Source organism: Xyrauchen texanus, chromosome 3 (assembly GCF_025860055.1).
Source record: "Xyrauchen texanus isolate HMW12.3.18 chromosome 3, RBS_HiC_50CHRs, whole genome shotgun sequence".
Taxonomy (NCBI): Eukaryota; Metazoa; Chordata; class Actinopteri; order Cypriniformes; family Catostomidae; genus Xyrauchen; species Xyrauchen texanus.
In genome coordinates, this window is record NC_068278.1 from 25,884,831 (window position 1) to 25,906,905 (window position 22,075).

At 43.4% G+C, this 22,075-nt stretch overlaps 1 protein-coding gene across 1 annotated transcript in view; it reads right to left on the reverse strand.

The window, feature by feature from the left end:
- The window catches only part of LOC127629034 (transmembrane protein 8B-like), a 226,650-nt gene extending 206,323 nt beyond the window's left edge, over positions 1-20,327 (reverse strand). Inside the window, exon 1 of the mRNA XM_052106051.1 lies at positions 20,175-20,327. Within this exon, the coding sequence (XP_051962011.1) occupies positions 20,175-20,259 (85 nt within the window). The 5' untranslated portion in view covers positions 20,260-20,327. The remainder of the gene's footprint in view (positions 1-20,174) is intronic.
- Between the last annotated feature and the right edge of the window lie 1,748 nt (positions 20,328-22,075).

The following is a 22,075-nucleotide window of genomic DNA, read 5'->3' on the forward strand; positions in this document are numbered from 1 at the left end:
TTAAAATACTTTATCCACAAATTATCACTGTACACCGGCAAGTAGCCTACCTACACATGCCTACCGCCTGGTATATCATCATAAACATCTCTCATTTAAAAGTTACTAATTTTTATGTGTTGTTTTCTGGTCTGATTAGGTCAAAATATTACATAACGGCTGTGATGATCCCGTGTGTATCAATGTTAGAGCTGCTTATAATGCAGAATACACCGAAAGCAACCGAGGCATATTAATGAATATAACTAATATGTTTACATCTGGTTGTGTGAAAAAAGTCTGTGCTTCATGACGAACATTAGTATATCCACATTAAACATACTGTATACTATATATTGACATATAGTTATTTTATTTATTAAAATATGTTACAATTATCACAGTCTGGGTGTTATGCATTTAACATCTTCCTATGTACATTTTCAGTTTAATTCTATCTGACTTGATTATGTTCCATATCGTGCTCTCCCCCTTCATCGCTGCTTGACTTTGTAGAAATAGAGCAGTATCACTTTTTTAAGATTTATAAACAGAAGCAAAAGTTTGAGCCAGCACACTGAAGGTATATGGAATTCATCACAAACATGGTGGTGCAGTCATACAGTGACGTCACAAGAAACTTCAGAATTTCAGAAATGTATGTAAGCAAAGGCACTGAGTAAACAGATCAAACAAGTTTTTAATTTAAACTGCGGATCAAAGTGAGAACTTGTCGGCTCACTGTTCATTGTGAAGAAACTAACACTAACAATACAATCAAAGTCATTTAACAATTTAAAATTGCAATTGTCTTTTATCATAATATTTTGAGAATAAATAAAAAGGAAAGTAACATCAAAGTGATGTGGTGGACAACAGCAAAGTTGAGCATCTGGGTCTTTACATACAACATCACTAACTAGGGAGATAACTTGGCTATGCCACCGAGCTGAATTTGTGGGACGTTTTTGCGAGCTCTCTGTTAATGAATGAGCTGTGCTTTAGTACAGGAGTTTTCAACATGTGGGCTCCTGTCAAGGGAGGTGTGAGATATAGGCTCACGCTCAAGTGAAGCGAAAAATAATTGGAACTGCTGTGAATTATATAGGTCCATTTCAAGCCATTGTATGTGTTAACATCCCCTCAGTTAAAGTATTGTTTAGAGAGGAAAACCCACCAAAAATAGCAGACCAAGCATCACTAATGCCAAGCGGGACTCTGTGAATATCTTTCTGGTTCTATCTCCCAATAAATACAGTTTCCTACATAACTGCTGCAGTGTCCAGAAACTACACCGTAAAAAAAACATGTAATATATTTTAGTTTTATTTTATTAATTAATTTTGTTTTATTTATTAGTTTTATTACAATAAAATTTTGTAAAAATTACATTTTTAGATGTAAAAAGTATGATTTTCCTGTATAATTAATGGTAATAATTTACATTATGTTTAACAAGAGAGTACATGTACTTTTTACAATAAATTATTGTTAAAATTACAGCAAAAACAATAATTGGGTGTTCCCACAATTCTCTGCATGACCCATCATATTTCATTATATTTTATGGGAATAATTATGTTTCTTCTTATTTTTAATATCAGTTACGTACATTAGGGTGTTCTGTTTATATTTAATGTAGTTCAGATAATCAGTTAATGCATTATTTAAATTACACAAGTGTTACTCTGATGGTGTTTAGTGTTTGTGTTAGTGACACTGAACACTATGTTTAATGGCCATTGTTCCTGGAAGAGCCACTATTGATGAACTTCGTATCATCATGTGCTCTTCTGTAATTTTTAACAGTGATTAACAATACCTTATAAAGTACATTTTTACAGTTAATATTAAGTTTAAAAATTATAAAAAATTTTACTGTAAATTTAACAGAATTGTTTTTTTTTTTTTTTTACATTGCCAGCATGATCATGTAAATTACATGACCACGAATTCAACTGTAAAATGTATAGGTTGTTCTGTAAAGTTATTTAAAATGTTACTGTATTTTTTACATAATTATACTGACAAACAAAGCTGACAGTTTTTTTTAGTTTGTTTGTTTGTTTGTTTGTTTTTGTTGTAAAAACTAAAAAAAATAACATTTTACAGTGTAATAAATAAAAGACTTTCGAAATTGAAGCCAGAATTGCAGCCTGCCTTAATTTTATCTCTCTTTTTATCACAAAAAAACAATCCGGGCTATTAACAAAATACCCTATCAGCCAGGGTCTAGCTACACCGCTGTATTGAATGTAAGATTCTCTGATTGGTGTACACACAATATAGCAGTGCAGTCCTGCCTTTTTTCAATTGATTTGTTGTATTTTGTACTACTGTATATGTAATCAGCCTACTGGGTTTTTATTCATCTAGAGCAGTGGTTCCCAACCCTGTTCCTGGAGGCCCCCCAACACTGCACATTTAGTATATCTCCCTTTTCTAACACACTCAATTCAGGTCTTGGAGTCTCCACTAATGAGCCGATGAGTTGAATCAGTTGTGTTTGATTAGGGAGAGTAGTTTTAAAACACAGATCTGTAATCATTATAAATCATCCTAGATTAAAGTTCACCCAAAAATGAAAATTCTTTCATCATTTACTTACCCTCATGGCATTCCATGCTGAACACAAGATAAGTAGATAAGGCAGCATAAATGTAATCCATAAGAGTGTTTAATCAAAATCCAGTTAGTTTTGGGTGAGAACAGACCAAAATATAACTTGTTTTTTAATGTACATCTTGCCATTGACATCTCTAGGGTCAATCATGATTTCAAGCTTGATTACACTTCCTGTTGCTTGATGCATGAGCAGAGCGCTAGATGGCACTATAAAAAGTATAACTGAGCTTGAAATCATGATCGCTAAAGAGACTGCTGTCAAGATATACAGTGAAAAATGTGTTATATTTGGATCTGTTCTCACACAAAACCAACTGAATCACTTAAAAATACATTGATTAAACCACTGGAGACAGATCGGTCAATTTTATGCTGACTTGATCTCCTTTTTGGAGCTTCAGTGTCCTGATCACCATTCACTTGCATCTTAGATGGCATGAGGGTGAGTAAATGATAAGAGAATTTTCATTTTTAGGTGAACTAACCCTTTAAAGCATTAAAGCATAAATGGCCATTCTGCCCATACTGCATGTTAACACAAGGCTAATTCAGGGGCCCTTGTGGAGCTGTTTCAGCAATTATGCATTGCCCTTTGAAAAGGCTGCAGCAGAAATTTCATGTGGCATGGGCATTGCATAAGCAATCATAAACACAAAGGGAAGAGATGTCACTGCCCAGCCCAGGCCTGTTGGGAATAAGCACTAACACCCTTGGCAAAGAGACACAACAAAGACAGACTTCGCACACTCACCCACACATTCACAGCAGAAGCTCTGTGAAAGTGTAGGAATCCCTATCACTGCCTCTTTGTAAGCCTGATGTAAATAGGCCTCTGGTGCATTGATAGTAATTAATGATAATAAGAGGAATGATGGATGATGTTTTAACTGCACTAGCAGACGCAGCAGAAAAGTTTTCTCCTCCTTCTCTTCCTGTCCCCTCCTTTTACCATCCAGACTATCTGCCTGCAATTGTGTCTGTCAGGCCTCAGTTGAGCAAACAGACTCCTTGGCACACCAGCCGTTCTGGGTGGCCAGAGGCAAAGCAGCTGTCTGCCTCTCTTACTTTCTTCCTTGCTCTTTTTCTCCCTCATGTCCTTGTCCTTGTCACTCTATCAGCATTCGCATTTACAGTCACTTTTTCTCTCTCTCTGTCTCTGTTCTGAGAAAATATAGTTTTTCTAGAAGAACTAATGAAAGAGTAGCATTACATGTTGTTCCAAATCTTTGACTTTCTTCCATGAAACACAAAGGCAGATTGCCATTCACAGTCACTATTCACTGTCGTTGTATGGAATCAAATGCAATAAATGTGAATGGTGACTTAGACTAAGGGGGGTTTCACACTTTGCTCGATTGCAAGGACCGAACCTGAGTTTGATCTTTCCCCCTTACTAGTCTCTTGTTCACATCATGTTATTTGGGCCCTAACCACGGTCCGATTGCATCAAGTGATACAAGCGTCAGCTGTTTAACACATTAACTAGATAAAATCTCAAGAAGTCATCAGCTTTGCTGTGTTATTAAAATATGAATCTCTTTGAATTTACCTCCACAATTTTACATACACAGAACAGCACTTGTGTTTGTCTACAACGGGTGCAATTAATGTGTAATGATGTGATGAATGTTGGCTTTGTCCGCTGCGAGCACACGGATGCGTTGCAAGAGATGTGAAGAATGTGAGCTGCTCTATGAAGGGGATTTATTTCGAGAAAAGCAGGTATGAGAAATGCATTAAACCACAATAATTGTGATCGGCAGCCTGCAAAGATGTAAATTATATATAATCCTAAGAGGTTCACTTCCATGTTTTGGTACGACTCCATTCACATGAGCAGCATCCATACTGTAGTCCACATAAAGTACCCCAAACCACCTTTTCAAGAGGACTTGGGTGCGGTTTGCCGGTGCGCACCCAAGTTTGGAAAACAGCATTCACATTTTCCAAACAAACCGACCTTTGACATCATTCCAACCCAGGTGTGCACCAAAAAAGCTAGTGTGAAAGTATCCTAACATGCTGAATCCACAGAACACATAAAGTCAAACAGGTTTGGAACAACATGACGAGGAAGTATCCCTGCAATAAACAAACACACTCAGATACCATATCCTTTGCACATTTAGTCCATATCCAGACCACAAGCAGGTGTGCTTCTTCCCCACCAAGAGTAGAAACAACGATCCCTGAGGAAACTTTAGTTTAGCTGGTGCTGGATTACATGTGGATTAGTGCTCCTAATGGCCCTGATCTCACCTAATTCTCATCAATCCTTCTTACTGTAACATCACGATCTGAAGGAGGAATCACAAAACTGCAGCTCACCCGAATAGGAAATTCAGAAAGTTCTCATTTTTAAACTTTCAATTTTTTTTCTCTCTAAGGCATTGATCTTGATACAATCTGTAATCAAAAACAGATTCTTTCTGAATTAAAAAAGAAGTTCAGATAGTTCCACTAATGAATGTTTGCTCAAGGATGAGAAATATGTTGCAGTAACCTTTCACAACTAGTCCCCATGAATTGGAGGATAGTGCCATAGAGAGCAAGAGTGTGGGTGAAAGAGAGAGCTGAAAAGATCCTGATGAGGGAAAGAGAGCTCTTTCCCCTGGTAACAGTTGGTGACTCAGTAAGGGAAACGGATGTACCAAGCCAAGTGCAATTAACAAAGTGGCCCTACTGCCAAAATCACACAGAGTGGAGCAGAGGCTTGACAGACCAGTCCTCTAGAGCGTAACACAAACCTTGATGTAGTCCACAAGGGTATATCACACCTTATGTCTCCTCGTTCCAACAAAAGAGAGAAGAGTGTTGTTGGTGTAAATTGAATAAACCCACTGGATCAGAGGGTGGCATTCAAAGCTAATTAAATCAGATAATATTGTCATTTTCTCTACTAAGTTTAGATATATTTTATATTTGTGTTAGGCTCAAAAGCATTTAGAGTCACTTCAGCTGTCACTGCACTGGTGCCATCAGTGTCAGTTAATGGTTGGCTTTATAATACATTTTGTTTTTTACTGTTTTTGTGAACCTCAAAGTGATTCATGGCAGATATAGCTTGGCAGTAATGTCGGATGAAATGAATGACAAATAGGGCATCGATGCAGATCTAACAAAGTCCAAATGATAAAACTGTCATCTTCACAAATGCAGAATGACTTCCGCTTCATCAATTACCTACTGCATTCCTTGAAAGCTGTTCATGTTGTAGCAGTGAGCTAAATAATTTGAGCATTTTTATACTCTCTCTGTGATTGTTGATACATTTCTGGTTATATGAACTGTTACAGGGAACTCTAACAAGAATGACAAGGTCAATGGTTATAATGAACATGTCAGTCAGTGGCTGTTTTACTTGGTGAATATAATTTCCTCTAGTTGGAGAGCAATTAGTTTCTCAGATTGTGTTAATGGCTTCTTAGCTGCACAATATTTTCACAGTCAGGCTGACCTTTACAGCTGTCAGCTTTTACATAGGTTTCTAAAAAAATTTACCTGTCTTAAATTAAGGACACTTTAAGGAAATTTTTTATTGTTTTTCTCAGTAAAGGAAAAAGCCATGAGGTTTCCCCAAACACAAGATCTAACAGTAATGAAAATATAGAACAGCTTGGATATGAATCAGGAGAGTGTACCAGGGTCATTCCTGTTATGCAGCACCATTTGAAAAATGAATATGCTTGTGTAATTTAAAGAATGTTGTTTTATAAAAGACAATAGGAGACTTGCAGAATTGTGTGTGTGTGTGTGTGTGTGTGTGTGTGTGTGTGTGTGTGTGTGTGTGTGTGTGTGTGTGTGTGTGTGAGCGTGTATTTATCACTTTGTGGGGACCAAATGTCCCCATAAGGATAGTAAAACCCGAAATTTTTGACCTTGTGGGGACATTTTGTCGGTCCCCATGAGGAAAACAGCTTATAAATCATACTAAATGATGTTTTTTGAAAATGTAAAAATGCAGAAAGTTTTCTGTGAGGGTTAGGTTTAGGGGTAGGGTTAGGTTTAGGGGATAGAATATAAAGTTTGTACAGTATAAAAAACATTATGTCTATGGAAAGTCCCCATAAAACATGGAAACACAACGTGTGTGTGTGTGTGTGTGTGTGTGTGTGTGTGTGTGTGTGTGTGTGTGTGTGTGTGTGTGTGTGTGTGTGTGTGAGCGTGTATTTATCACTTTGTGGGGACCAAATGTCCCCATAAGGATAGTAAAACCCGAAATTTTTGACCTTGTGGCGACATTTTGTCAGTCCCCATGAGGAAAACAGCTTATAAATCATACTAAATTATGTTTTTTGAAAATGTAAAAATGCAGAAAGTTTTCTGTGAGGGTTAGGTTTAGGGGTAGGGTTAGGTTTAGGGGATAGAATATAAAGATTGTACAGTATAAAAACCATTATGTCTATGGAAAGTCCCCATAAAACGTTTGGTTACGTATGTAACCTCCATTCCCCGAGGGAGGGAACGACACGTTGTGTCTGAGAAGCGACACTAGGGGTCTCTCTTGAGCGCCGATATCCACCTCTGATCTATGAAAAAAGGCCAATGAGAGTTGGCAGCCAGTATTTGCACGTCCCGCCCCAGGACATACGGGTATTTAAGCAGCGCAAATACGGGAGTTTATTCAGGATTTTTCTGAGGAGCCGGAAATGGTCTGGCCACAACAGTGGCTCGGTTCAGCAACATGGCGGAGGAAAGACACAACGTGTCGTTCCCTCCCTCGGGGAACGGAGGTTACATACGTAACCAAACGTTCCCCTTCTGTCGCTCTCTCCACGTTGTGTCGGAGAAGCGACACTAGGGGACCCATTCCAATCTTGCCATGTGCTGAACCGTGTACGTGAACTGCCGATACAGAGACGGGCAGGGATTCATCCAGTGCCGCGCATCGTCTGTACCTGGCTGCACGTACCCTTCCCCAATGCCCCATACGAACATCGGGATCCTTCTAGTTACCCTGAGAGGGGAACAAGGCGATGTTTGCCAACATGGGAACGGGCCAGCCTGGCTGGGCCTCTTTTCTCTCTATGTTTCTCGCATAGAGCAATCACGGCCCTTATAGGGAAGGGGGTCTTACCCAGACCCTGCGGAGACCACACCTGCCCTTTTTCTTGTGGAGGAAAAGTGGTAGACAAGTCACACGGCCGTCTTAGGGCTCGTGTGGAAAGTATGGTGCGGTGGTAGATCCAGCCTCGAAAGGGGGGAGTTGCTACAGCATGGCGACCGGGGCAGCTGTAACTGCCTAAGGGAGACACGGGGGTCCGCTCGTAAGGGGAAAGAACCGTGGAATTACACACAGGGGGAGTCTGCGCAGGAGGCCTTACCTGCGGAGCACCTATACCAGTACAGGGTAGCCATCAGGGTACCCGCAGTGGCTTGGGTCGGCGAGTTCCTCCGCTGAACTACGGACCCGGAGGGATGGGGAGGAATCGACCAGGGTCACGACTCGGAGTGGGGCGCCCTGGGAAAAAAGGCGCACTACTTAACCTTGACGTCAGGAAAAGGGCGCTGGGTGCAAGCGATCCACCCGGCCGGTCAGTCTACGTGTTACCGAGTTCTACGGGCTCGGACCTGAGAAAACACGAGACGCAACCGACTCAACGCGGAGGTTTTAAAACCTCGCGAAGGTGTTTGGTGTTGCCCAACCCGCGGCTCTACAGATGTCTGCTAGGGAGGTGTCCTTGGCCAGTGCCCACGAGGACGCAACACCCCTTGTTGAGTGAGCTCGGACCCGCAAGGTTAGGGGCACGGCCTGGGTGTGATAAGCCAGTGTGATGGCGTCGACAACCCAGTGGGCGAGCCTCTGTTTGGAGACGGCATTCCTTTTCTGCCGTGCCCCAAAGCAGACAAAGAGCTGCTCAGAGCGTCTGGTGCTCTGTGTGCGGTCCAGGTAAATGCGCAGGGCGCGCACTGGACATAGCAACGAAAGGGCTGGGTCTGCCTCCTCCCGGGGCAGCGCTTGCAGGTTCACTTCCTGATCTCGGAATGGTGTGGTAGGAACCTTGGGCACATAGCCCGGTTGCGGCCTTAGGATCACAGACATATCCGCCGGACTGAACTCCAGGCAAGTGTCGCTGACAGAGAACGCTTGCAGGTCCCCGACCCTCTTGATAGAGGCGAGCACGATCAGCAGGGCCGTCTTAAGAGAGAGGGCCCTGAGTCCAATTGATTCAAGCGGCTCGAAGGGGGGTCTCTGGAGTCCTGCCAAGACTACCGAGAGATCCCAGGAGGGAACTAGGCCTGGCCGGGAGGGATTCAACCTCCGGGCGCCTCTCAGGAACCTGAGGATCAGGTCGTGCTTACCCAAAGACTTGCCGTCTACAGGATCGTGGTGGGCGGCAAAGGCGGCAACATACACCTTGAGGGTGGACAGGGACAGCCTCCTGTCCAGCCTCTCCTGTAGGAACAGGAGCACTGATTGATCGCGCATCTCTGCGGGTCTTCGGTTCGGGAAGAACACCAATCTGCGAACGAGCGCCACTTTAGGGCGTAAAGGTGCCTGGTAGAGGGGGCTCTGGCTTGGTTGATTGTATTCACAACGGTCGCCGGTAAGCCGGCTAGCTCTTCCGCATCCCGTCCAGGGACCAGACGTGGAGGTTCCAGAGTTCTGGGCGCGGGTGCCAGAGCATGCCCCGTCCCTGAGAGAGGAGGTCCTTTCTCAGGGGAATTTGCCAGGGAGGAGCTGTCGCGAGAAGTCTGAGTTCCGAGAACCAAGTCCGAGTGGGCCAGTAGGGGGCCACTAACGTGACTTGCTCCTCGTCCTCCCTGACCTTGCACAGCACCGGTGCAAGAAGGCTCACTGGGGGAAATGCGTACTTGCGCAGCCCTGAGGGTCAGCTGTGTGCCAGCGCGTCTGTCCCGAGGGAAGCCTCTGTTAGGGCGTACCAGAGCGGGCAGTGGGAGGTTTCCTGGGAGGCAAACAGGTCTACCTGGGCCTTGCCAAACCGTTCCCAAATCAGCTGAACCGACTGGGGGTGAAGCCTCCACTCCAGTCGCTGCTGGCTCCATAGGAGGAGACGGCGTGCGAGTTGTGACATGTGGCGGGAGCGTACGCCGCCTTGGCGATTTCTGTATGCCACCACCGTGGTGCTGTCCGATCTCACGAGGACGTGTTTGTCCCGAACTAACGGGAGGAACTTCCTGAGAGCAAGAAGGACGGTCAGAAACTCCAGGCAGTTGCCAACGCAGCGGGGCCCTTTTCCAATGGCCCGCTGCTGCGTGCCCGCTGCACACGGCACCCCACCCGGACCGGGAGGCGTCGGTTGTGACCAAAACGCATCGGGACACCTGCTGCAGGGGCACTCCTGCCTGTAAAAAGCAGAGGTCTGTCCAGGGTCAGAGTATTTTGAGGCAGGCGGGGGTGATCCTTACCCGATGCGTGCCGTGGTGCCATGCTTGTCTCAGGACTCGAGTCTGGAGCCAGTGCTGGAGTGGTTTCATATGCATCAACCCCAGCGGCGCGACCGCCGCGGAGGACGCCATATGCCCCAGGACCCTCTGGAAAAGTTTTAGAGGGACCACTGTGCTTGGCTTGAAGGAAGCGATGCAGTCCAGCACCGACTGAGCACGCTCGCTCGTGAGACGTGCTGTCATTGAGACTGAGTCTAACTCCAACCCGAGAAAAGAGATGCTCTGAACCGGAGTGAGCTGGCTCTTTTCCCAGTTGACCCTGAAGCCCCAAGCGGCTGAGGTGCCGGAGCACCTGGTCTCTGTGTGTGCATAGTAACTCTCGAGAGTGTGCCAGGATGAGCCAGTCGTCGAGGTAGTTGAGAATGCGGATGCCGGCTACTCGTAGCGGGGCGACCTTCGTGAAGACGCGAGGGGACAGAGACAGGCCGAAGGGGAGGACTTTGTACTGAAACGCCTGGCCGTCGAACGCGAACCGTAAGAAGGGTCGGTGTCGCAGCAGAATTGAGATGTGGAAGTACGCATCCTTCAGGTCTACCGCTGCGAACCAATCTAGATGCTGAACACCAGCCAGAATATTTCTCTGCGTGAGCATTTTGAACGGGAGTTTAAGGCCCGATTGAAAACTCGCAGGTCCAGGATTGGTCGTAAGCCGCCGCCTTTCTTGGGTACAATGAAGTTAGGGCTGTAGAAACCCTTCCTCATTTCGGTTGGAGGGACGGGCTCTACCGCGCCCTTGGCTAAGAGGATCGCGATTTCCGTGCGCAGGGAACTGGCATGCTCGCCGCGTACTGCGGAAAAGCGGACGCCCCTGAAAGGGGGCGGGAGCCGGGCAAACTGAATTGCGTAACCGAGTCGAATGGTCCGGTGCAGCCAGCGTGACGCGTTGGGAAGCGAAAACCACGCTTCCCAGCTCTGCGCTAGGGGCACCAAAGGGACCAGTATTTTGGACTTACCCGGCGGGGCCTCGCAGCGGGGCGGAACAGGTAATGCAGCGTCGGGCGGCTTCATTGCGGCTTCATTGCAGCCTGAGGCTGAGGTGCTGAGAATAAACTCAAAGCACTTACCTTGCTCCGCGCGCCCGGCAGGGGGCAGGTTCGTGACTGAGGAGGTCTGATGTTGGCGTCCTCTGGACTCGCCTGAACCGGCCGGCTGGGGGACAGTCGTGGGCAGGCGGAAGGCGGAATCGCCGGTCCTAGAGGGGGTTCGTGAGACAGGGGGCGTACGCCGCCTGCAGGGTGCTCGACGCTGGGGCTGAGAGCTGGGCCCGGGTTGGGGCGGAGCAGGAGCTGGTTTATTCGCCGCAGGGGGGCACCCTCGGTGAGCAGACGGGGCAGGGCCCGTAGCGGCAGGTGTGCGGCGGGGCATGATGTGAGAGATGGCCTCCGTCTGCTTCTTCACCGCGGAGAACTGTTGGGCGAAGTCCTCGACGGTGTCGCCGAAAAGGCCAATCTGGGAGACAGGCGCGTCTAGGAAGCGGTTCTTGTCGGCCTCATGCATCTGGACCAGATTGAGTCAGAGATGGCGTTCCTGGACCACTAGGGTGGCCATCGCCTGTCCGAGTGCCTGCGCTGTGGCCTTCGTCGCTCTCAGGGCGAGGTCGGTCGCTGAGCGCAGTTCCTGCAGCACATCAGGATCAGGTCCACCCCCGTGCATGTTTCTGAGTGCTTTGGCCTGGTAGACTTGCAGGAGGGCCATCGCATGCAGGGCAGAGGCAGCGCGTCCAGCCGCACTGTAGGCCTTCGCATTGAGCGAGGATGTTGTCCTACAGGGCTTGGATGGTTGTACGGGGCGGCTACGCCAGGAGGTAGAGCTACCGGGGCATAGATGGTACGCAACTGCCCTATCGACCTGGGGAATCGCCCCGTATCCGTGGCGCTCTCCACCGTCGAGGGTGGTGAGAGTGGAGCGGGTGGCACCTAGACGAGCGGAGAGCGGGGCTCTCCACGTAGATGTCAGCTCGTCATGCACCTCCGGGAAAAACGGGACCGGGGGATGCGTGGCCGCGAATGGCGCACTGTCCCCAGGAACCAGTCATCCAACCGTGAAGGCTGTGGGGAGGATGGAGGGTTCCAATCCAACCCCACGCTCACGGCGGCCCGGGAAAGCATGTCAGACATCTGAGCGTCGGTCTCAGCCTGGGCCTGCTGGCCCGAAGGCGGCAGTCCAGGGGAGTCCTCGGCATCAGACATCACACTCTCCGATGCAGCGGCGAGCTCATCTGCTTCGGGCTCGGGAGGATAGACAGCCGGGCCGTGAGGCGAGCCACTATCGCCCGTGGCGTAGATGGGGACCAGCGAGTGTGTCGGGAACGGGAGGTTCGCGGGGGGCTACCCGGCGAAACTGCACCCGCTGCCGCCCCCAAATCGCCCCCAGCGCCAACCGCATCGTCCTCAATCCCGTGGGAAGAAGGAGCAATGCGGGGTGCAGCTGGGGTGGCTTGCTCTCTGTTGAAAGCAAGCCGCGACCGCAACGTAGTCATGGTCATGTTCTCGCAGTGAGAACATGAGCCATCCACAAACGCCGCCTCGGTGTGATCGCGGCCCAAACACACGAGACAGCGCCTGTGGCCGTCTGAAGCGGAGAGCACCCCAGATAGCAAAAAATATCCGCACGGCTTCTTTTTGCCACCGTCCCTAAGCTGTCGGCTATAGGTGCGTCCCACTGGCGGGGATGAAACGTTTGCTGCTTTGAAATACAAGGATTTCTACTCTCAAAATCGACCAGCCATGTTGGCTATTTTTTGCTCCAAAGCCATTAGGGTTTATAACAGAGTCTTGACTCTTGATTCCATGATAAGGTAAGGTTTAGGAAATGACATTTAAATTACTTTGAAACTCTGAAGCGATTATACAGTAATATATGTAAAATATATTGAATTATTTTATGCACTTGAAAATTGTTTACATTTCTTTGATTGCTGCGCATTTGAGACATGCACCAATAAACCAAAAAGAATTCCTTTTGTAAAACTTACTTGGCAATAAATATCTTTATGATTCTGATTAGGTTTTAAAATAGATATTTAATTCATGGTATGAACAATTTAGCAGAATAAATTGATGAAGTTAGACTTTTCACGAATGACTATCAGTGAACAGTGAAAGACATCTGCAACATTGCCAAAATCTCGGGTATACTTTAATTTTTTTTATTAATTTGCAACCATGGTGATATCTGTCATAAACATGAAAATCCCTGTTTTGACGTGAAGGATAATCTCAATGAAAAAGCGAAATTATCCTCTGGTTTCACAGTTGCGCAGAAATTTCGTTTATGTCTACATTTTTTCCAACCTCAATTTTTTTTGTTATTTTACTTTTTACAGGTTTTGCAATTATGACCTGTACAAATGTTTAAGAAAGTGTTAAAGTCCCTGTAAAGGCAATAAAAAAAAATCTAAACGCATTATAAATGTTAAAAATGTACTGCTAAAACACATTACAAAGACTGAACTGTGAAGTTCCGCTGTCACCATATCTGTTTCCGGTTTACTTGCGCGTCGCCCAAAATGTCTGTTTTTACTCGATGTCTCCAGAATCTTCCGAAAATATGCGTCAGCGATGTTCATCGCATTGTTGATGCCTGGTCCCCTGCTCCGACAAGCAAGAGGGACAAGGGCTTTAAACTCTACATATCAAGTTATCTGCACAACTACAAGGGTAAGTATTTTAATCTAATGCGGTGTGCCGGCAGATAGCGGCTAAGCTAGTTCGCCACGTGTTCATTTTTTATGTAAGGTTAGTATAGAAGCTTGTTTTTTTCTTAGTTTTAAAGCAGACTGTTTGTTAATTTTTGTGATAATTGTAATATAAATTATATTAACTTGCTCTCCTCTCAGTTTCTAATAAAGATCAGGGCACAGGTGAAGTCACTGTCAGGGCATTGTGCTACAGGTCCATGAGGAAAACAGATAAACCTCACAGTTTGAGTGTATGGTGAAGCTAGAATTGATAAGACCGCAGTTACAGGCTTGTTACTTTAATAGCCCGATGTTCCTGGGGACTCGGCTAAGGTTATTCATGTTTAATGTAACTCAAATCAAATGAAAACAGTTATTGTAGGCAGGTAAGTTTCCCTAGCTGGTCCCCTCTGGGTAAAATGCGTTCTTATTCAAGTTTTCAACTCAGTCATTCGTTTAGATGCAATCTTGTGTTATAAGTATTAGCTATCATGATTATACAGTGAGCAAGCTATATAAATAAGTATTTAATATAATAAAAGTGTAGAGCAACAACCGAGGGTGTAAGGTAAAGGCTGAATATTGTAGATTTATTACAATATGTTGCATGTTTGAATTAAAATACCTGTGGATATGCAGGAGCACACACTCTACAAAGGCCTGACTGGAGATTTGCCTGATCTATCTGTCCTTCAGGTGAGTAGGGATACAACAATAGCAAATTTCACTGTACAGTATGATATATCAACCAAAATCTGTATTCCAATATTTCATTATTTTCTTTTTCCTCCCCTTTTACAAACAAATATTCTGCTTCAAAGAAAAAAAATGAAATTGATGTTATCATAAGGGTTCTTCATTATGAACTTGTATGCCATGCATAACATACTGTGGATAGAAATTACAGGGAAAGTTACTGGTATGATAATTGTGATTATATTATATTAATATTATATTTAGTGTATTGCTAATCAATATATTGTTACTTCCCAGGTGACAGCAGCTCACTTCAAGAGCAGGTGAAGCAAGTTGGGACAATGTTGAAGACATTTGCTCGCACTGGGCAATCGGGTACAACTTGCAAACAACACCTGTGGTTGTTGGTTTAATTCCCACTGGGGCCACCTGTACATGTAGTAGACCAAGATATAAATGTCATAGTTTAGTAGTTGAAGGACCAGGACTGACTACTTTATTCTTTTATTCTGGGAACCCCTGTTGGTGCAGATCAAACCCTAATGCTGCGACGTCTTGGAGTTTGGCGATGTTGTGCGTAGCATGGACAACAAAATGCTATGCTGCAACATTTCAGTGCCAATGTGTCTGTTGGAGAGTTATCCCTGCCAGGGGATCTGTTACTCCCCCCTAGACACCCAGGAAGATTTGGCGTTGCTTGACAACAGTTTGAGGCAGGATAAAGAGCTCCAGCAACGATTTGTAAGTGTGCCGATAGGCGGTAAGAAGGCGGCTGCAAAAGCGGCTGCCGCCAGCGGTGCGCCGTCAAACGTGTTTGCGATATCGCCATTCTGCCGCTTCTACTGCCGCCGGAGCACCGCCAGCGGCCCGCCGACTTGATTGCTATCTGGGACTCTACCGCATCCAGGAACAACACAGGGGCGGAAGGGCATCTTGAAAAAGACGCGTCCTGAAAAGGACGTTCAACGCCGCTGTGTTTTGCTCTTTTAGAGAAATTCACTCTTTTAAGGGAAATAACTCTTTTAATACACAGTATGTGTGTGTGTCTGCGCTGTCGAAGCGCTCAGGGGCAACAATGCACGCCGTGCAAAGTAGGAGAAAGCCAACAGCACGCAGATCGTCAGAGGAAACAGGAACGTAATAGTGGTGTGTAACTCGCAGCAAACTGCAGACAGACCATCGGCTCCGAAGAAATTTTCTGAATGAACTCCCGTATTTGCGCCGATTAAATACTCGTATGTCCAGGGGCGGGACATGCAAATACTGGCTGCCAACTCTCATTGGCCTTTTTTCATAGATCAGAGGTGGATATCGGCGCTCAAGAGAGACCCCTAGTGTCGCTTCTCCGACACAACGTGGAGAAAGCAACAGAAGGGGAACATGGAAACACTACGGTGTGTGTGTGTGTGTGTGTGTGTGTGTGTGTGTGTGTGTGTGTGTGTGTGTGTGTGTGTGTGTGTGTGTGTGAGCGTGTATTTATCACTTTGTGGGGACCAAATGTCCCCATAAGGATAGTAAAACCCGAAATTTTTGACCTTGTGGGGACATTTTGTCGGTCCCCATGAGGAAAACAGCTTATAAATCATACTAAATGATGTTTTTGAAAATGTAAAAATGCAGAAAGTTTTCTGTGAGGGTTAGGTTTAGGGTAGGGTTAGGTTTAGGGGATAGAATATAAAGTTTGTACAGTATAAAAACCATTATGTCTATGGAAAGTCCCCATAAAACATGGAAACACAACGTGTGTGTGTGTGTGTGTGTGTGTGTGTGTGTGTGTGTGTGTGTGTGTGTGTGTGTGTTATATAGAATATATAATGATCAAATTAATATAACTAAACTTTTATTTGGCAAAATAACAAAAATTATATTATTAAAAAATATTTGTATTTATACAAATTATTTATTTATTTATTTATTTATTATTGACTGCAAGACTTCCTCATCCCATGGTAACAGTTCTGACTCACACATGAATCTGAAAATGCGCTCTTGGAAGAACTTTCTTACCGTGTACAACAATTTAGACATCACAAAAGCAGACTTCCATTAGTTGCCGGAGACTTTGAGATTAGTAGATTGGTACGATGCATATTGAATTATGCGATGGCGGCGCATCAATCAGGGAGCAGTGACGCATTCATCGGACTGCGCAAAGTAATGAAACCCTTAATCCCCCTTCGGGTTGTTGAGGCGCCGTTCATCTTGCAGCGTTTTAATTGATTTCGGACTAAAGGTAATATGCGCTGCTGCACCGGGACTCAAGGATCTACACGTTGATGAAAATGAAACACAAGGTTTGCTCTGTGTTATAATAGCATAACGGTGGAGCGTTAATAAATCGAGGGCGTACAGAGTGTTTTGAAATCGCAGTTTTGTGGTTTTAAATGTATACACAATCATTGGCTTTAAGCCATTAATGTAGGTACGTTTATGGTATTGGCATAAAACAAAACGTTTTTTTTCAAAGAATCCAACTCTGTTTCAGTAGCCTACATGTGTTACAATATCATTTACTCAATCAGTTTCACAACAGAAAACAATATTCATTGGTTACTCAACATCAAAATTACAGCTGCTTGCAGCATAAGACACACATGAACCGGTGCTGCCTAAACAACTGCTGTCATCCTAAGATGTTTTACTCAATAATAACATGCCTACTACTTACAATGTGATGTGAGTGTTAAGTAATGTACTACCACTCAATGCAAAACCTCCCTTCATGGGTCATGTCTCTGCATAATGGGCTCTCGTACACATGCTCCATTTTGGCATAAAAGTCACTTATATCCAATGCACTAACAAGGTGAGGGAATATTATTGACATTTTATGCTGTCTCTGCTCTCTCTCTCTCTCTCACACACACACACACACACACACACACACAATTCTATATTATCTGTTTAGGCAGGCAGGCAGGCAGGCAGGCAGGCAGGCAGGCAGGCAGGCAGGCAGGCAGACAGACAGACAGACAGACAGACAGACAGACAGACAGACAGACAGACAGACAGACAGACAGACAGACAGACAGACAGACAGACAGATAGATAGATAGATAGATAGATAGATAGATACCACAAAAAAGGACAAAGAGAGCGACTAAACCTGATCAACACATTAAGAGAGTGTCAGAGACAGGCAGATTTGAAACTAAACTCAGAAACAGAGTCGGCTCAGCTAAGGGAGTCCTCTCACTCTGTCACAGCCCAGCTTTTTGTCTATGTCTGTCACACATTGAAATGTTTTCTTTGGTCTACTCTGACTTCATTCCCTGTGAGACTGGATGGCTCATTGGTCTTGCTCCTTTGTGCTAGCCTCAGAGCATCACTCTGTTCCTGCAACTTGTCAATACTGTGATCAATGTAAGCGCTCAGCCAAGTCCTGCGACTACCGTATCTCCTTGCAATGTGTTTGTGCCCTGTTAATGAAATCATGTTTACGAATTGCTTGTGCATTATGAATCTCATCTGTACAGTGAAAAAAGTGGTAACCTAATACATTTGCTTCATGTGGTAACATCAAGGGGTTTGATTAAAGTAAAAAATATTATTTAATATCACTGAATCAACCTGACTATATTACAATGGTTAAACCAACTAAAACAAAGGCTTTAGGGGTTAGATCAGGTAGAAATAGCATTTTAGGGAATTGCAGGTTTTTAGTGTAGTAGATAAAACACATAAAAATAAGAAAAAGGAATTCACTAGAGTAAATGGAAAACAACAGTATTTGCCCAACAGGTAACCCTCCTCAGTAAACACTAGGGCTGTGTCAATACAATCAAATATCGATATATTGTGATTTTTTTTTCTTTTGTTTTTCTTACAACATTGTATCGATACTTAAGATCCATGTATCAAAATGTATATAGAACTATTATTCATAGTTTCATTTCATGCATATCATATGCATTATGTGACAAAAATGTCTGTGATTAGGCACTGTTAGAGTTAAAGTTTGGTATGACTCTTTCTTTGTGATGCTTGTCCAAAGACTAAATCCACTGAATTTGTCATTGAGTTATATCTCTTTTTAATACCCTTTCTGTTCTTTACAATTCTAATCACACATATCACAGATGCTGTAAAGAAGCCATTCTACCAAAATACTTCTGTCAAATTCCCTGCCACTGATCTTAAAGACACAGTTCTGTTTTAGCACTTGTTCCAGATACCAGTGTAAATACTTATAAATAAATAGTACAAATTATGTAGGTAAACAACAAACATATAACAAAATATACATTTATGCAATATAATATGTGCAATTTCAAGACATGTTTATAGATGGAATAAAGGATTTTTTGATATATTTTTAAAAGCTAAATAATCAAAATTATGAAAAACTAATTATATTTATTATTAATAATATTTCTGAAATAGACTAAGTTAGAAGGTCCCTGCATATTTAACAGCAGCATTGGCTGAAAGAGAATTTATTTAATACTGTATTTAAGAAAAAATGACATTATAACTGTAATATAAAAGCTTGTGAATCAGAATAGAATCAGATCATGATATCGTGAAGTGTCGTGATATATCGAGTAGTGACATGAATCAATGCGTATCGTGAGGTGGCTGGCTATACCTAGCCCTAGTAAATACAGTAAGTGCGCAATTGTACAAAAGAATGAATGCAAATCAAGAAGATGATGCAAATGACACAGACATGATACAGTCGAAATAATCTTAGAAAGAATGATAGAATCTTCATAACTGCAAGCATTAAAGCCTATTTAAAAAATAATAATTATAAGTACATAAGTTCTTTTCACACATCGCAATTTACAAACGAGCAAAATGCAAGCCAGGTTTACAAAATGGAGCAAGCATCCAATAAACGATTTAAGTCTGTGTTATAAAGAATTAATAAGCTTGATTTCATTTGGTCTTGGAGTAATGCTCAAAAAGCGACACGCAATGTTTTGTTTGATTCGTACTTAAGAAGTACTCAAGTACAGCTGACACGGAGAGGGATCTGAAGCACCATCCATCAGATGCGCTTTCAGGCACAGCAGTGCAGGTATTGTCTTGCTCGGTCCGCCAGATTAACTTCCTTATCGACACGATCTACAAATGCACAGCGTCTAGAGATAATGCTAGATAATATTTTAATGCAATCGAGAATTAAATGGCTAGAGGTAAGACTCGAGACCAGCAAGGTGACATTACAAAACAATAATTGGATAATTGGCCTACATATTACATATGATGCGCTTTGGGAAACATGTTGATGAGCACGGGTGAATCACGGGTGAACTAAAAATTGCTTATCGGCTTCAATGGATTAAAACTGAAATAAAAACAATTTAGGCCAGCATACACAAGGAATGGATGTAATGTAAGCAAATAAGTGTATAAGTATCATAAATAATCGTTCGTTTGTGATATGTGATACGAAACGACTCGTATCACATTTTCTTTTCAGTTTACGCTAATGTTAATAATTCAATAAGATATACGTCTTTTTATCTGGATGTAAAGAAGCATCAACTTCTCGCGAGTGCCTAGCATATACTACACACTTGAAAAGCGAAGCTCCTGAGGAATCTAGCACGTTGTAGTCTTTGCTTTATTCTCGGGAATGTGTCCATGACAACACTATAACACCAAAACGAAGAGAAGCATTACACCTATACGTGGACAGCAGCTGTTCAAAGTGCAATAGCATTAAACGATATTGGCCACGGCAAGCCGTTGTGTAAAGCACTTCAGCACCAGCACAAAGGACAGCTCCACTGCATCATGATAGCGATCTCACTTTAACCCTCACTGAACGACTCACCTCCGAGAGAGCAGAGCAAGGTGTAAACAAGCAACAGGATCTCCAGGCGACCCATGCCCGACCCAAACCCTTCCAGGCACCACATCGCGATAAACTGACTGTAAATGCCGCAACGGCACGGACGCGGTTTTATATCGCTACGCTTGTACACATTTTTAGGTCTCGCAACGGACCAGCTGTTCGCTCGCGCATGACGTAATATTGAAGAGGCTGTTCCGAGAAAGCTCCACCCCTTCTCTGTTGTGATTTGAGCTTTGACATACATCCATTCAATGCATTGGCTGATAAGAACATCAGTCAAAGGGACTGTTGTCTTTCTCTGTGCTGGTAGGAGAAATGAGTGGACTGTCCGCAAAACAGCAGCATTTCAAGTTTACATCCTCTGTCGAGATGTCTATATAACTATAATTTCGATGAATCCTCCAAAAATCCCTTCACAACTGGAAGTCAACCCGACAAGTAGCTATGACATCAGTTAAAAGAGGAATGTGTTGGATTTACTGATTTCGTAGTTTATTCATGTATATTGTTACTATAACGTTATCTATTTGAATTACTGCTAAGGTCGTTAAAAAGTAAACATTACATTCAGCATTTCATAGTAATGATATAAGCTTACCTTTGAGGCACAGTTAGAATTTGTGGAGCCTGTCGTCCTGTCGAGGACGGAGGCAAATAGTGCCACCTATTGAAAGCTGACGAAAACAGCTATCTAAGGAACTCTAAATTGACAGCTACTAAAACTGAACAAACTGTGTGTTTTTTATTTTGTTTTGTTTTTTCTCATGTTCTTGCTTACTTTAAAAACAGTTTTTATAGTGTGTTTGTCTATTTGTGCGCCACATTTAGGCTATTTGATGGTGCAGTAGGTCCTTTTAATTATTTAATGGTTTTGCTGAGTTCCTGTTCATTTGTGTTTAAAGGAATATTCCGGGTGCAATACAAGTTATCAACAGCATCTGTGGCATAATGTTGATTACCATACAATTTAGTTTTGACTCGCACCTCCTTTTCTTTAAAAAAAAAAAAAAAAAAGATAAATCTATGCTGCACGCCTCGCTTTTTAAATGCATCGCACACTAGTTGACACACAGACACACCTATTGAAGGAGGAGGAGAAAAAGAAGAAAAAAACAACACCGATATTGGGAATATCCTGGGGGGTGGGGGTGTGGGCCTTGGGCCCTGTGCCATGCGGCATCTCTCCCTGACCGCCCGTTTTGGCGTGTCATGGGTGGGGTAGGCCTACTAACTTATGATGTGGCCACGGAAGGATCAGAGACAGCATTATAATAATTTATAATTATTATTATTATTACTACTACTACTACTACTATTCTTATTATTTTATTATTTGCCCTCTTCCTCGTCAACCCCCAATTCTAAATGAATTGAGTTTATTATTATTGTCATTATTATTGTCATTGTTATTTGTTGTTTTTACTATTTTTATATTTGTTATACATTTCTAGATGTTCTTTTGTTTATAAGCTTCCACTCCAACACCCACTTACACACACACATACACACACGTATGTTTGTTTGTCTTGGTTATTTTGTATTTGTGACATGTAAATACTGTCACGTTCTTTGTTTGCATAAAAAAAAAAATCAAGAATACAGTGAGGCACTTACAATGGAAGTAAATGGGGCCTGTTTTTTGAAGGTTTAAAGGCAAAGATGTGAGGCTTATAATTCATTAAAAGCACTTAGGTTAATTCTTCTGTTAAAATGTGTGTATTAATTGAGCTGCAAAGTTGTTTAAATTGTAATTTTTGCAGGATTGCAGGGTTTATGACATTATGTCGTCGTGGCAATGAGGTTGTAAAGTTGGCTATAACTTTTACACAGAAAAGTTTAGCTTGAGATTTTAAAATTAAATCATGTTAACACACATATTA